The 16,702-nt window shown below is 30.4% G+C and overlaps 2 protein-coding genes across 2 annotated transcripts; one reads left to right on the top strand and one right to left on the bottom strand.

Annotated features, from left to right (window-relative positions):
• Window positions 1-3,269: 3,269 nt before the first annotated feature.
• LOC107638897 (stilbene synthase 3-like) lies at window positions 3,270-5,092 on the bottom strand. Its single transcript, XM_016342297.3, has 2 exons — window positions 4,806-5,092; window positions 3,270-4,481 (listed from the first exon to the last, which is right to left on the bottom strand). The coding sequence occupies exons 1-2, from the start codon at window positions 4,981-4,983 to the stop codon at window positions 3,490-3,492; spliced, it is 1,170 nt and encodes a 389-aa protein (XP_016197783.2). The 5' UTR covers window positions 4,984-5,092; the 3' UTR covers window positions 3,270-3,489.
• A 1,303-nt stretch (window positions 5,093-6,395) lies between these two features.
• Window positions 6,396-8,345, top strand: LOC107638892 (stilbene synthase 3). Its single transcript, XM_016342291.3, has 2 exons — window positions 6,396-6,654; window positions 7,145-8,345. The coding sequence occupies exons 1-2, from the start codon at window positions 6,474-6,476 to the stop codon at window positions 8,134-8,136; spliced, it is 1,173 nt and encodes a 390-aa protein (XP_016197777.1). The 5' UTR covers window positions 6,396-6,473; the 3' UTR covers window positions 8,137-8,345.
• The last annotated feature ends 8,357 nt before the right edge of the window (window positions 8,346-16,702 follow it).

The raw sequence follows: 16,702 nt of genomic DNA, 5'->3' as shown, positions 1-16,702 counted from the left end.
CAAACTCTAAAGTATTTATAATTCAAAATATCTAATAAACATAATGATCAACCAAGTTTTTAAAACAAAATAATAAAACCATCATTGTTTAAAACAAAACAAACATTGTCTGAAATATATAATTAAATATTGTCAAAGTCTCTATTTTATTTATAAAGAAATTTTGTAAAAAAAATATTATTTACATTTTAAATTTCTCAAGTAAATTATAACTCAAAGTAAAACGAACAAACCTTCCAAATACGAGCACAAAAGTAACGTTCCAAATTCAATTATCATCTTAAAGCCAAAAGTTCGTCTCGCCCTGCCAAAACCTGCGAAATTCGTAGTGAATCAGGAAGTGTTGGTTCGGTGGTTTTTTTTTTAATTACAGAGGACTTAAAATTCTAGCCCTATTTTTTTTCTGAGTTACATGAGCCGGTTTAATTTGACAAGTTTCGGCCTGTTTGTCACCCCTAATAAATTTATTTATAGCCCTTTTTCTAATTATAATTAATAACAAGACTTAGAAAAAAATATTAATGTCATTATTTTTATTAACTAAATCATAATATTAGGTAGTTGATAGTTTTATAAACGAAAATTGTTAAGTAATAACATAAAAATTAACAACAGACAAGTAATAAAAATTTATAAAAATAATTAATAAATTGTTAATAGTTAATATTATTAGTGAAAAATATTTATTAAAAGGTTTAATTACTCTTCTGGTCCCTATAGTTTCGCAAAATTTTCAATTAGGTTCCTATACTTTTTTCTCTTTTAATTGAGTCCTTGCACCAATTTTTTTTAATTGGGTCCCTATACTTTTTCCCTTTTATTTAGGTCCTTGTACCAATTCTTTTTTTTTTTAGTTGGGTCCCTGTAAAATTAAGCCAATTACTACTAATAGGGACTTAATTGAAAAAAAAATTGGTGCAGGGATCCAATTTAAAAGAAAAAAAGTATAGGGATCTAATTGAAAATTTCACGAAACTATAAGGACCAACAGAATAATTAAACCTTATTAAAAATATATGATACGTTAAGTCATTAATTAATATTTTTAGGTTATATATATTTAAAAAATATTAATGGCCAAATAAATGAATATAAAAAAATTAATTCATAAATAGATAATAAAAGACCATAAGATAAAAAAAATTTATAATCACAATAAAATATTTTTGAAGTTTGGCTATCATTAGGAAGAGATGCTAAGCATAAAAATAAAGGCAGCAACCAATCACTATAGTGATAACTAATATTCACATGCATGCTATATTAGGGTTTAATTTTCATGAAAAACAAAACAACAAAAAATTGTTTAATATTGTCTTTATTACATATAGCTGGAAAAAGCAATAAAATTCTTATTATAAATTAAAAATTCTGAAAATGATAAACAGGAAAGAAAATTGTTTCAATAAATTATTCAATGAAAAAAATTCCTGAAAAAAAATTCCTTAAAAATTATTCAATTAAAAATTCCTCAGCTAAACAACTACGTTTCTGAGTCGGTTATTTGTGAGAATATATTCATAAAAATAGGGTTATTTTGGTCTTTTTATCATTCACTATAAGACAAATATATTATTGGCAACTTATTCATATGAGACATATGATATTCCACTCATTTGAAAAGGTATATGGGATAATTTTCCTATTATATATCAAGCTTTATACTATCATAGTTAAAACTTTTTTACTTTATTATATAATTGGAACCTCATACTACGAAGGTGCTTATCGTTGTTTTTAGATGAAAATGCGCACCAAATATATATTGGTATGTAGCATGTTGCTAAAAAAAATTTTCTTGGCAATCTATCAATTTTATTAGAATTTTGAAAAATCGATAAATTTAATAGCGACCACCGGTTTTGCCGTCGATTTTTAATATTATTAATAGCTTAACTGTTGATTTGACCGTTGATTTTAATGATTTTTTTGTAGTATCCAACCCTAGTTTTCACCTGCATTTTGTTTGCAATACCTTGAAAAATGGAAGAAATTGGGGGGGTCATTGGTCGAAGAAAGAAAAATAAAATAATATTAAATATAGAGTCTAAATAATAATGATGATGATGAAGAAGAAAGTTTGTTAATGGCACAAAGAATAAATGAGGGTGAATTTGTAATCTCCTTTAAGAACTTATTTGCTTTTGTTTTTGACTGAGTTAAGAATTTTATTTGCCATTGAGTCTGTCGAATTAGAGAATATTATGAGGAAAAAAAATTCACCTGTAAATCAAATTGATCTCTCAAAATTTTATTCAATTAAACAAGTACATCAAATTTGCTAATGTGAACTACATTAATTTCAACACCAATTTTCGCCTGCAGTTTGTTTGCAATACGTACCTGAAAAAATAATGGAAGAAATTGGAGGTCGTTTATGAAGAAAGAAAAATAACATAATATTAAATGTGGAGTAATAATAATAATAATAATATATAACACATGTGTGGCTTCATATCACTACTAAAAAAATTATTTTAAGTGGTTATTTATTTGTTTTTAGTGACAATAAATTAAATATAAATAGCTTTATTTTCTCTCTTGTTATTTTATAAAAAGAAGAGTAAATTAATTGATAATAGCCTTATTAAGAGATACTTTCTATTAAGTACCAATTACGATCCAAATCGGATAATGATATCGATAGTCTCTCTAAATTTGATTACAATATATATATATATATATATATATATATATATATATATATATATATATATATATATATATATATATATATCGTAAAATTAAAAAAAGTAAACCATTTTTGTTTTTTATTTCTTTTCATACACTAGTTAGCAGTCTCATTGCCATCTTTGCCTCTATATCATTAGTAGTGTTGCTGCCATCAACCACAGCTAATCATGAAAAAAACTGCTGCAAAGATGCGCCTATCTTGTAGTGCCCACCATAGCCACTAGCGGCAACAACAACAATCAATAACAATAATGTCTTTCAAATTGAAGACAACATCATCCGATCTGCGAATCTGCGGCTTTGCGGCTTTGCAATAACTAGGGATGACAAAATGCAAAATGAGTTCGGTGTATGTAAGGGTAAGAGAAGATGGAGTAGAGGTAGGGGGTTGGGGGGTAATTATATGGGATATTACGGCACACAATAATATAAAAGTTGCAAACATAATACTATCAAGCTTTATACTATCATAGCTAATACTTTTTTACTTTATTATAAATGAAACCTCATACGAAGGTGCTTATAATTGTTTTTAGATGAAAATGCAAGCCAAATGTAAATTGGTATGTGACATGTTGCTCAAAAGAAAAGAATTTGATTTATACTTTACTAACCGTTACAAATTTTGATGTTGAATCTTCACATAAACAAATAACTATAGACAATTTTTCCTAAGTTTTCTCTCAATTAATAATATATGGGCCAATCTAGACCTTATTTTGGAGCAAAAAAAAAATAACTATTAAAAAATAACACAATCATATATCTGCAGAGATAGATATATAATTAAGTATATCAGATGGTCACACTGCGAAGAACAACAGTTTCAATGGTGAGACCAGGACCAAAGCCAAAAAGCACACCCCAATCAAGTCCTTCACCGGTGGTTTTAAGTCCTTCTTCAAGAGACTTCTTCCTCATCAAATCCATGATGAAGAACACACATGCACTTGACATATTACCATAATTACTAAGCACATCTCTAGTAGCTTTCATTTTTTCTGGTTTCAAGTTCACCTTCTGTTCAACCTGGTCCAAAATTGCACGTCCACCAGGGTGTGCAATCCAAAATATTGAGTTATAATCAGATATACCCAATGGGTCAAAAGCTTTACTGAGTGCGTCGTTGATATTTTGCGAAATAATATCAGGAACACTCTTGTTAAGATAGAATGTAAGCCCAACTTCACGAAGGAGACCACCGATAGCTCCATGGCTGCCAGGGACGAGTTTTTGATCGGTCGAAACAATCTCAAAGATAGGCTTCTCAACCTCTGGCACAGGATCAGAACCAATGATAATCGCAGCAGCTCCATCCGCAAACAATGCTTGTCCTACAAGACTATCCATGTCTGTCTCACTAGGACCACGGAAAGTGACTGCGGTATTCTCAGAACAAACGATAAGAACACGAGCATCCTTGTTGTTTTCAGCCAAGTCCTTAGCCAAACGAAGAACAGTGCCGCCAGCGAAGCAGCCTTGGTGGTACATCATGTACCTCTTGACGCATGGGTCGAGTCCTAAGAGTACGATGAGTTCATAATCAACGCCAGGCAACGCAACACCGCTGGTGGTGCAGAAGATCAAATGTGTGATTTTAGACATTGGCTGTCCCCATTCTTTGATGGCCTTGGTTGCAGCCTCTTTTCCAACTCTTGGTACCTCCCTGATCATCATATCTTCCCTTGCATCCAACGACGGTGCCTTGTATGCACACATGTTAGGATTCTCTTTCAGTATTTCTTCCGTTAAGTACATATGTCTGTTTTTTATCTGTGTTCTTTCACCTGAAATAATAAATTGTAAATTGCATCTATCATTACCTTTGATTAAGTCTAGAAAATGAAATATATAGCAATAATGTTATTCTTGAGTTATTTTCGTAGTGACTTAAATCTTTAAGTACCATTTGAATATATAGTTTATCCAAATTTGTAATTATAAAAATAATGTTATTATTAAGTAGTTATTACTATTAATATCAAACGGTGAATATGATATGTTGTATAATATGTTAATTTTGCATTTTAATTAATATAAAAGTAAAATGATAATTTTTTTAATAAATATTAAACAAAATAAAACTAAAAACACTTAATAAAAATACATACAAATACGCTGAAATTTTTTCTTGAGATCAGTCATGTGCTCGCTATTAGTTACTCTGAAATAGTAATCAGCATATGTACTCTGATCAACACAATTTGATGGATTTGCCGTGCCAATTGCCAATACAGTTGCAGGGCCTTCTGCCCTTTGAACGTTGCGGATCTCACTCACAGACACCATCTTTTCTTAGAAGTGTTTTTTGGATAGCAAAGCTTGGCTATGTTCTTTGGGATAGCAAAGCTTATTAGCTATGTGTTTGGTATTTTGGTGAAGAATTAGGCACGGAGAGGGGGGATATTTATATGCATCAGATTAGGGGCATAAGTGGAATTATAATGGAGGAGTTATTGGAACATAATATATATAAAACGTGCTCAACAACTCAAAGTGTAGTAAACTCGTAATAATGTTCCTGGATTCAAACCGTCAGCAGATGTATTCTGACTTCTTCGTTGTTTTATTGTTTTATATGTGACGGCTACTTGAACAGATGCAGTAGGCAGTTGGGCATCACGTGCTTCGTTAGTACCATTTATCCATGTCATGCTGAAATCTTTTCGAAGCAAAATGTTTGTGTTTATTTATTAATTAACTAACTAGTACTTATTGTATATTCGTAAGTGATGTATGTTATCATTTTATATATAATTTTCATTATTCAAATATATATATTCTACAGTTTTACTGTTACAGGTTTATAAGTAGTGAATCGCAATAGTTATTTTATGAAAATATATTTTCCATTGATAAAATGATGAGAGAGTGACCAGTAATAAAAATTATATATAGTATGTAGTAGTATATAAAATAATATAATTAATTATATTATATTGTTTAACTTGTTCAAGCAAGACTAATTAATTAATACCAGACATATATATGGTGGTAAACTCCAGTGTCATCCACCATACTCTTCAGACACCCAGTCAAAGTATACATCGTTTTGAATGTTGAAATTCTTATTAAAATAATAACAGTACAATTAGATTTTCTTTAAAAATTGTTCTTTATTCAGTTTTTAAAAGAAAGAAAAAATAAAATCAAATAATTTTTTAATTTTTTAAATAATTATTACTGTAAAAGTGGGTATAAAAAATTAAAATAATATATTATTAAATTCAAAGAAGGGACTAAAAACTAAAATTCAAAAAATAATTAGTATTTCTGAAATAATAAGATCACTTAACTATAAATATACAATAATTAATTAAGTACCACTAGTTAATAAGTAACACGCAAACATTTTTAATTCGAGAGATTAAATTTCAACATGACATGCATATAATGGTAATGACAAGCACGAGTGCCCAGCTACCTACTGCATGCACCTAGCATATGCCCAAAACTACGATATTCCTAACAAACGGAATCAAAGTTGATTGCCATAAAAAAACAAATACGAGAAATAAAAATACTACTATATTCTACCAAACACAAAATAAAAATAAACCAAAGTCAAAGAAGAACAACTAAGAAGTCAGAGAACATCGTTTTCGAGCACTGCTGACCGTTTGAGCACGCTTTCTATTTAATTCCACATATGCCCCTACTCTCAAGCATATAAATATCCCCCCACCCCTGTCTAAGTCTTCATCAAATCAAAATACATTTGTTATTCCAAAGAACATATCTGAGCTTATTGCTATCCCAAAAAACTTAGCTAAGAAAACATGGTGGGTGTGAATGACATCCGCAAGGTTCAACAAAGGGCAGAAGGCCCAGCAACCGTGTTGGCGATTGGCACAGCAAATCCAGCAAATTGTATTGATCAGAGTACATATGCAGATTATTATTTCAGAGTAACCAATAGCGAACACATGACCGACTTAAAGAAAAAATTTCAACGTATTTGTAAGTATTGTTATCAAATATTTTAATATTATTTAATTTAATATTTATCAACCTAAAATTCATTATTTTACTTTGATATTGATTATTGATACACAACAATTAACATATTATACCGTGTACCTTAATATGATATATATCCAACTCATAGTAATAACAATAACTACTTAACAAGTTACTATTTTCCTATGTTTCTAAACATAAACAAATTTATTTTGGTCATATATACTTTCTTGATCTTTCACATACTTATTTATTTACTCATATATAATTAGATTTAATACATTATATCTATAACTAAATTTAGATAAACTATTAAAATCAAACCTGAAAGTTTAAATTAAATCACTACATGAATAACTTGAAAGGTTTGATATGCAAATTGAACGGAATTTAAAATGTCAAAACCCAATTTTTTTTAATATATAAGTGGATGATGTTTTAAGTTTGAAAAAGAATACTCATGGATGTGAATTACATATTATTATTTCAGGTGAGAGAACACAGATCAAGAACAGACATATGTATTTAACGGAAGAAATACTGAAGGAGAATCCTAACATGTGCGCATACAAAGCACCGTCCTTGGATGCAAGGGAAGACATGATGATCAGGGAGGTACCAAGGGTTGGAAAAGAGGCTGCAACTAAGGCAATCAAAGAATGGGGTCAGCCAATGTCTAAGATCACACATTTGATCTTCTGCACCACCAGCGGTGTTGCGTTGCCTGGCGTTGATTACGAACTCATCGTACTCTTAGGGCTCGACCCAAGCGTCAAGAGGTACATGATGTACCACCAAGGTTGCTTCGCTGGCGGCACTGTTCTTCGTTTGGCTAAGGACTTGGCTGAAAACAACAAGGATGCTCGTGTGCTTATCGTTTGTTCTGAGAATACTGCAGTCACTTTCCGTGGTCCTAGTGAGACAGACATGGATAGTCTTGTAGGGCAAGCATTGTTTGCGGATGGAGCTGCTGCGATTATCATTGGTTCTGATCCTGTGCCAGAGGTTGAGAAGCCTATCTTTGAGCTTGTTTCGACTGATCAAAAACTTGTCCCTGGCAGCCATGGAGCCATTGGTGGTCTCCTTCGTGAAGTTGGGCTTACATTCTATCTTAACAAGAGTGTCCCTGATATTATTTCGCAAAATATCAACGAAGCACTCAGTAAAGCTTTTGATCCGTTGGGTATATCTGATTATAATTCAATATTTTGGATTGCACACCCTGGTGGACGTGCAATTCTGGACCAGGTTGAACAGAAGGTAAATTTGAAACCAGAGAAGATGAAAGCAACCAGAGATGTGCTTAGTAATTACGGTAACATGTCAAGTGCATGTGTATTCTTCATTATGGATTTGATGAGGAAGAAGTCTCTTGAAAATGGACTTAAAACCACTGGAGAAGGACTTGATTGGGGTGTGCTTTTTGGATTTGGTCCTGGTCTTACTATTGAAACTGTTGTTCTCCGCAGCGTGGCCATATGATGCACATAGTTATATGTCTTTGCATATATACAACTATGTTATTTTTTAATAATTTTCTTTTACTCCAAAATATGGTTCTGATTGGCCCATATAGAATATTATTAGATGAGTAAAAACTTGGACAAAGATGTCTAAAGTTAATTCTTGATGTGAAGATTCAATTTCAAAATTTGTAATTGTTGGTAAAAAATATATCATATTCTTTTCAATTGAGGAACATGACACATACCAATATTTGGGTTGCATTTTAGTCTAAATACAGCTATAAGCACCTTCACGAGGTTCCATTTAAGAAAGAGCCAAAAAGTATATATTAGGTATGATAGTACAAGGCTTGGAGTATTATGTTTCTAGTTTTTTATATATGTTGTCGTGTGTTTGAAGTGTCTCATGTAATGATATAATACTTAATGTTACTTTCTTGTATAATTTTTAATATGTTATTATACGCGGTACAATCTTGAATATAATAAAATTAACCTTATAGAAAAAACATGTCATCTTGCGTTGTAGCAAATACGGAATAAAATTCAATTTCATATATAATATTGTGTATTGTTCTACTCACAACTTATGTTACACATTAAAGTAGCATATATAGTTGTTCAAATATATTCAGTACATTACAAGAAAAATATCCATTTAGCTATACTTTTTTTAAGTTACATTTAAAAAGCGTAGCCTATTCAAAAATATCCATGTTGTCTTTTTATAAGAGAAAAGGAAACACAATTGTGGTATCATTTAAAAAGTGTAGCCTTAGGTATTATAGAAATCACTTATAAAGCGTAGCCGTATGTTGATATCTATGGGTACACGTTTTAAAAAAAAAAAGATTATTATATATATATATATATATATAGAAAATAAAAAAAAATAATGAAGGACCTAAGGCTACACTTATATAAAGTAGATATGGTATACAATGTAGCTACGCTTTATAGGTGATGCAGTAGCGTTGAAAAGTGTAGCATATTCTGGTAAAAATAGAAGTTGAAAAGCGTAGCCTTGGGTCCTGGCCAGCATCACTTGAAATGCGCACCCTATTTCCAAACGCCAAAAGCGTAGCCCTTGGTGCAGAAAAGTGTAGCCTTTGAGAATAGGCAATGGCCGAATAGGCATCCCCACTAAAGCGTTTCCGTAGCCCGAAAAGCGTAGCCTTAGCCTAAGGCATCATTTTTTTTACTTTGGGCTACACTTTTAAAGTGAACCTGAATGGGTGTTTTTTTTGTAGTGGTTTTAGGTTATTTAGTTATATATAACTCTACAAACAGAATACGTTTAGAACGATTATGCTACATGTACACTAAAATTAACTTTTAAAATTAATTATCAGTACAATATACATATTAGAATAAAAATACATATTAAAAATAAATTAAATCATATATGTATTTATATATAAATACATTAATAACTAATTTTAGTGATTGATTTTAGTGTACAAATAATATTTTTAATTTAAAAAACAGCAACATTTCTTGAAACCGCCGGTATCTACTACTTTTGTAATGAAATTCAAATTTTTATTTTTTAATTCAATTAAACAACTTTAACTCTAAAAAAAGTATATTTTTATTCTTTATATTGGGATAAATTAACATCAAAATCATATTTAAATTTTAATTTTATTGATAAAAATAACCAAAAAATAACGCAAAACAAATAAGACTTCGAAAAAATAAAAAACGTGACAACAAAATATATGTGACGAAAACCAACGAACAAAAATATCTTTTTTTAACAAGCAACAAAAACCGATTTTGTATTTAGCAAATAAAATACTTATATCCAATTTTTTGTCTAAATATTTAGATAAGTATTTAGAATTGCATGCAAATATCATAGCAAGCTTTGATCACAAGACTTCTTTTTCAGTTTTTCACAAAAAAAAAAAAAATTATTTGGAATAAAATCACTAAATTTTAATAATGGAAATGTTTGATCATATATTTGTCATTTATATTTTTTAAAGTTTTTTGTTGAGCAATATAAACTTTTGTATACGATTTTTGTGGTTTATCATTAAAGTTAATCCTAAATGGGGTGTTTTAGTCTTTCTAAAATGAAATTAGTTAAAGAATATTAGTTTTAAAAGGGCATTTAAGTCTCTTAAATTAATCTTGAATGGGGTATTTTAGTTTAATAAATTAACCAAACTTGTATTTTAAATTTTTTTTATAATCAAACACAAATTTCTAATGTCTAGCTAGTACAATTAAACAACCTTCATTCTAAAAGAAAATTTTCATCTTTTCAAAATTAACTTACATGGTATATGTTAGTCTTTTTAATACTAAATTTAGATTTCTATTTTATAATACAAATTAATCAATCTTAATTCTTAAAGGATATTTTATTCTTTATATAATTATTTAGAAAAATATTTTCTCCTTTTATAATCAACACAAAAATAGTATTTTAATCTTTTATAATAAACTCTTATTTTTAAATACAGAACTTCGATCCTAAAAATAGCATTTTAGGCCTTTTAAACTTAATAAAAATAATATATATTTTTTTCAATTATGTTTTTCTCAAAAAAAAAAAAAACATAAATAATAAACCAAGTGAAGATTAAATTTATGTAGATCCCCAAATTAAAAAGTGTTACGTACATATTTCAATTTATATATCTATATAAATCGATACAGCTACGTTCGATTTAACATTTTAACTAGTAAATTGAATTAGTGTTAGTCGAATTACTAAGATTACATACAAATCGTATAGAATTGATTCGATTTATACCTGCATGGTGACTTCCATAGTAAATCGAATGAGATTATTCGATTTACATGCACGTGAATAAATAGTAAATCGAAGAAGGCTGTTTAAATTTACGCTTGTTTTTTCTCTTTTAGTAAATCTAATTGGTTAAATTCAATTTATAAGCAATGAGCAAAAAGACATAAATCGAATCTAATAGGTTCGGTTTATCATGTATTGACCTACGCCACTAGGACATTACAAATTTTTATAGTACTCTTAACATCTTTTAATTTTTTTAAATTATTTTGCATAGAATAAAATATTTTTTGTAGTATAATTTAAATATATTTATTAAAAAAATTTATTAAAAAATATATTTACTCAAATTTCAAATACAATACTCTTTTACATAATTAATAATTTAAAAATTAAAAAATTATTTTATTTCATGCAAAACAATTAAAAAATTAAATTTAAATATAAATATTCATACATGTACTCAAATTTTAAATAAAATACTTTACATAATCAATAGTAATTTAAAAATTAAAAAATATTTTATTCTATACATTAAAAAAAATAAACTAATAAAATATTTAATTACGAGACTTCTTTAAAATTAATATTTATTTATTAAATTAAAAATAACATGCATAAATCGAATCAATTATATTCAATTTGCATGTAATTCCAATAATTTGATCAACACTAATTGAATTTACTAACTAAAATACTAAACAAAAGTAACGGTGTCAATTTATATAAATATGTAAATTGGAACATGTAGTAACACTTTTTAACTTTTTAACTTTTTAACTTAGGAGATCTACATAAATTTGATCTCACTTGGTTTATTTATATATATATTTTTTTGTCCTTTTTCTCGTTTACCTGTAATTCTTAACAAGAAAGTATATTATATATATATATATATATATATTAAAAAAAGCCGACATAATAATATTTATATAGTTGCCAATGAAGAATATGATAACGACATATGCCTCTTACTATACATACACTAGACTACTAGAGGGGATGTATTATTGCATGCTGATGTGGACATAAATAGTGGAATATCTTAATCAAATACGTTTTAACTAACATGTTATATATCTTAATCAAATATGGTTGCCGCCATCTACTAAACTCATCTAATATAGTCAATTAAATAAGACCAGCAGACTCATATATGGTGGTAGACTCCATTGTCATCCAACAAACAACTCACACACCCAGTCAAACTACTTCATGTTTAATTTTAATAATGAAATTTATATAAGAATGATAAGATCACTTATAAATATACAATAAGTATCATTAATTATAATAACACACTAACATTTTGGTTCGAAGATATGATGATACTAGCGAGATCATCACGTGGTACCCAACTACTTTTTTTTTTTTTTGAATTGAAATAGCTGAGTTAATACTCAATTTGACTTTTGAAATTTAGGTCGAATTTAATTTGACTCTCAAAATTTTAACTCAAATTAGACTCTAAAATTTGTAATCGTAATTCGTATTAGTCCTTGAGCTGATTTTCATTAACGATGTGTTGATTTGTTACATTAACATACTGCGATTTGGATTTCTCGCTCAGATTCTATGTGATCGAGACCTATTAGAGTTTTAGAAGCTTGATTGCTGTTCCAAAGTTCCAAAATTTTCAAATTAAACTTGTTATTATCGTTTTTGTGAGGATGTTGGGAGTCCGTCAAATTTATAGGAGTTTTAGTAAATCTTAGTCACATGAAACTAAGCGAGGAGTCCAAATCTTGACAAATTAATGTACATAATCAACATGTCGTTCACAGAAATTAGTTCAGGGACTAATTGTAACACCCCCACTATCAGAAATCACGCTTCCGGCTGCGCTACTCTGATAGCAAGAAGTATTACGACTACTTTACATACTAAATATTAAAATAGGAGCCTGTGACTCAATACTGTATCACTAATTTCTTTTAAAACCGGAAATAAATACGTTATCTTAAGAAAAATACAAGCAAGCATAGATTCATATACAAGACTCCTTACATAATATCTCATAATATATATATATATATATATATATATATATATATATATATATATATATATATATATATATATATATATATATATATATATAAAACATACAACTCCTATCCCTCTTACAAACTTGTACTAATAAAGATGAGGGAAGAAAATAATCTAATTAACAAAACAACATATAAACCAAACGCAGTATAACTCTTCTTAACGCTTCTTTATCCTGTTCCTGAAAAGGTAAAGCTGTAGGGGGTGAGAACCTAACCACACGGTCTCACCACGAAGTTTCAAAGTTGTCATAAGAAGATATTCAATAAGAAAACTGTTTTCAAGTTCGGTGATTATCATTGCCTTATGAATCTTTTAAAAACCAATAGGTAGTCGTTCAAAACCTTTTCGAAGAAACAATGTCTAATTTTTCAAAAATCCGAAACATTTTCTTTCTTATAAAAGAATCTCAATCAGAAACTAACCACGCAATCAAACAACACAATCATTAACTCAGCACCAAAGTTCATTCTCAAATGTAGCACGCCAGAACAAACACAGGCAAGACAGACAAGGAAAGCACAAGTAGGCAGCAGTTACAGCAAATAGTTCAAGTAGCAGTTACAAACAGTTTAGCAATTAGGCAAACCAAAACAAGTTCAAACCCAAGCAAAGCATACAAATGCATATGATGCATGCCTGTCCTATGGCTGATGAGGCTCATCTGTCGGTTATCCAGCCAACCCAACAAGTCTGAATTGTCCTTAGACTGTCCCCGACGTGCATCCCCAAGAGTCTATGCATAGCTTTTTCTCAAATAATCAATATTGCTCAATGGGGGTAACATTCCCGGGAATTTATATAGTGCCCGGTCACACTTACGTCGTAGGGTCAACAGAGTATCGAGTTTTCAACCTGGTACACGTGATGGCAAGCCACGGCACTTAATCCAGGGAACCTCGTATCTCAGATATTTCAAATTCATAAGCCATATAAATAATTCAAAGATCATATCTCAACATTCTCAACATCATAATCATTCATCAATCCAAATCTCATTTCCAAATTCATTCAAAAATCATATTTCAAAGAAAATCCTCATCATCCTTCTTTCCATCCCATTCATTAACAATCCCAAGTTCAAACATAATTCTTTCTTTGATAAATAAATCAATCTTAAAACATATAATGTTTAAAAACAAATCTTTTTAAGTAATTACTTCAAATAAAACTTAAAATTTCGGCAGCACCTCCTCTAAAACTCGGACATTGCCACCCTTTTCGGGTCCCAACCAAATTAAACCAAAAACCTGTTAATCATTCAAATCACTTCCAATAACAATTTTACAACAACCACACTCAACCCAAGGAAATTGCAAAATCCACAATCCAATCAACCAATCCTATAAATCGCAATCTAAATCAACCTTATTCAACAGCATCAATCAATAATTAAGAACTCTCGGTTTTCTCAAACAGTTTCAGACCAAACCGTTCCTCAAACCCTATTCGAACCATTTCCAAAATAGTAAATTATTCTCAATAAGCAAACCGTTTTCAAATACTAAGTCCTTTCCAAATTTGTTTTAAAATCAAATTACGATATCAAATCGGGTTCGATATCAAATTAAATTTTAATACTAAATCTTTTCTAAAATCAAATCGTTTCCAAAATTAAACTAAATGCCAATAATAAATCTCTTTCAATAATTCAAGGAAAACCATTTTAACAACATCAATCAACTAATCAAAATACCCAACTTTCTCAATCGATCAATCTATCAATCAAACTAATAATCTCATTCTTCCAAAACAACTCAATTCAATTCATAAGACTTACGAAATCACAAAAAATGTATCTCACGCATTAATATCGATTTATAACAACTCTGGAAAGTAAAACAAGTTTAAGAAAAAGCACCCCTACCTCGAATAATCAAAACCCATAGATCAAATACGTCAAAAAAACCTTTTTTCCCTCGACTCGCACTCAACGGCAGCTGCATCCGCCGCTCCGTTTACTTCCACAACGACAGAAACAGCTTTTATTTCAATCATGCAATTACTGGAACTCGGCCCTAGAACGCCAACATCCCGAAATTCTAAAAAATCTATAGCAGAACAATAGCAGTAAGGGTTTCAAGGCTAGAATAACTCACTGTGTCTAAAAAGAAATGAGGTAACGGAGCGGTAGCAACTCTGGCGGCTACCTCAAGTGACGGCGGCGGCCCGAGTCTCTACTGACAGCAACTGAAATAGCCAAGCAGCGACAATAATGTTTTTGGAATTCAAGAGAATAGAAACCAAACTCAAAAACCTTACCGGCAGTGGCCCTTAACTACGGCAGCACCGTTTTCCAGCAACAGAGGCTCGGCCATCCTCCTCTAACAGCGGCGACGGAGCACGCGGCGGTGACAACGCGCAACTCGGCGACAGTGATGTGACGGCTCGCCTCCTTTCTCGCGTCGCACCGTCTCTGTCTCTCTCAATCTCAGCGTCGCTTTCCCTTTCTTCTTCGAGCTCGACGACATCAGACCCATGGTGGCGACGGCAGCGAAGATGAACAGCGGCGCAAGTTTCCTCCTTCCTTCTCTGATCTGACAGCAACGAGCTCCACGGCAGTAACACAGGGCTTCGGCGACAGCAGCTTCTCCTTGCCGTGGTGCTTTCTCCCTCTCTGAACAGCGTCAATGGCGGCACGTGGATCTGATGGCGACGAAGACATGCAGCTCGGCGACGGTCCACAGACGGCAGGCTCGCGGCGAGGGCTCCTTCTCCCTTTCCTTAGTCGCAGCTTCCCCTCTCTTTTCTCTTTTTTTTTGATTTTCTGTGGGTGAGTGTGGCAGGGGCTTTGTGTGCTAGGAGTGAAGGTGGTGAAAGTGAGGAGTGGCGGTAGAGGGTTAGGTTAGAAGGAATTAGGGTTTTGTGTTTTATTTTTATAATTAGGGTTTAATTTGGGGCAAATGTGAAATTAGGGATTTTTGGACAAATTGGGATTTTGTTAAATTTTAATAAAATTAAGAGACATTATATTAAATTAAATATAAAATATCCATCTTTAAAATACCTTTCAATTACAAATTTATAAATTAGTTTCAATTAAATGCTAATTAAATAAAAATTGGAGACATAAATTAATTCTCCTTCATTTATAAAATAAGGTTAAAAATATAAATATTTAAAATTAAGGCATATAAAATATTCACTATTTTTCAATTATAAGAACTCTTAATAAAAAATAAGAGTTTAATCAACTTTTATATAAAAATCTCCGAAATACAGTCTTAAATAAATATAATGCATCGTAAATAATTAATTAATAACTTTTAAAAATTTAGAGGTCTTACATCCTACCCCACTTATAAAAATTTTCGTCCTCGAAAATTAACTTAATACACAACATTCTAAAATAGTTTTGAATACTTTAAAAAAAAACAGAGATCTTGGCAGATATATATATATATATATATATATATATATATATATATATATATATATATATATATATATATATTAATATCTGTATCAAGAAGAGGTCAGAAGTTAAAGGTGATTTTATTTCCTTCTACATGCATCTCATTTTCTTCTCTTCTTCCCAACTCTCTGCTAGTCCGAAAATGGGATTCATGGAAAAGTTGATTTCTGTTCAACTCTGCTGTGTATCTACAATCACAAATGAGTTTTGGGGACTAAGTAGTTTCTCAATGGCCAAGATCTGGGTTTACCATTGAGGATATCTGTTTTCTGCTTTCCTATGATTTTTGGTCAACAAGAAAAGGTCAGAGCAAAAGTTTCCATTCCAAGGATTAATCAGAAAAAAGTGAGATGG

This window comes from Arachis ipaensis, chromosome B4 (assembly GCF_059453495.1).
Source record: "Arachis ipaensis isolate K30076 ecotype BB chromosome B4, ASM5945349v1, whole genome shotgun sequence".
NCBI classification, from domain to species: domain Eukaryota; kingdom Viridiplantae; phylum Streptophyta; class Magnoliopsida; order Fabales; family Fabaceae; genus Arachis; species Arachis ipaensis.
Note: the sequence above shows the minus strand (reverse complement) of the source record. Positions and strands in the feature narration are given on the sequence as shown.

Coding starts and splice junctions, on each gene's coding strand:
- LOC107638897 (XM_016342297.3), bottom strand. CDS start 4,983: ATGGTGTCTGTGAGTGAGATCCGCAACGTTCAAAGGGCAGAAGGCCCT. Junction 4,482..4,805: donor GAAAAAATTTCAGCGTATTT/GTATGTATTTTT, acceptor TTATTATTTCAG/GTGAAAGAACACAGATAAAA.
- LOC107638892 (XM_016342291.3), top strand. CDS start 6,474: ATGGTGGGTGTGAATGACATCCGCAAGGTTCAACAAAGGGCAGAAGGC. Junction 6,655..7,144: donor GAAAAAATTTCAACGTATTT/GTAAGTATTGTT, acceptor TTATTATTTCAG/GTGAGAGAACACAGATCAAG.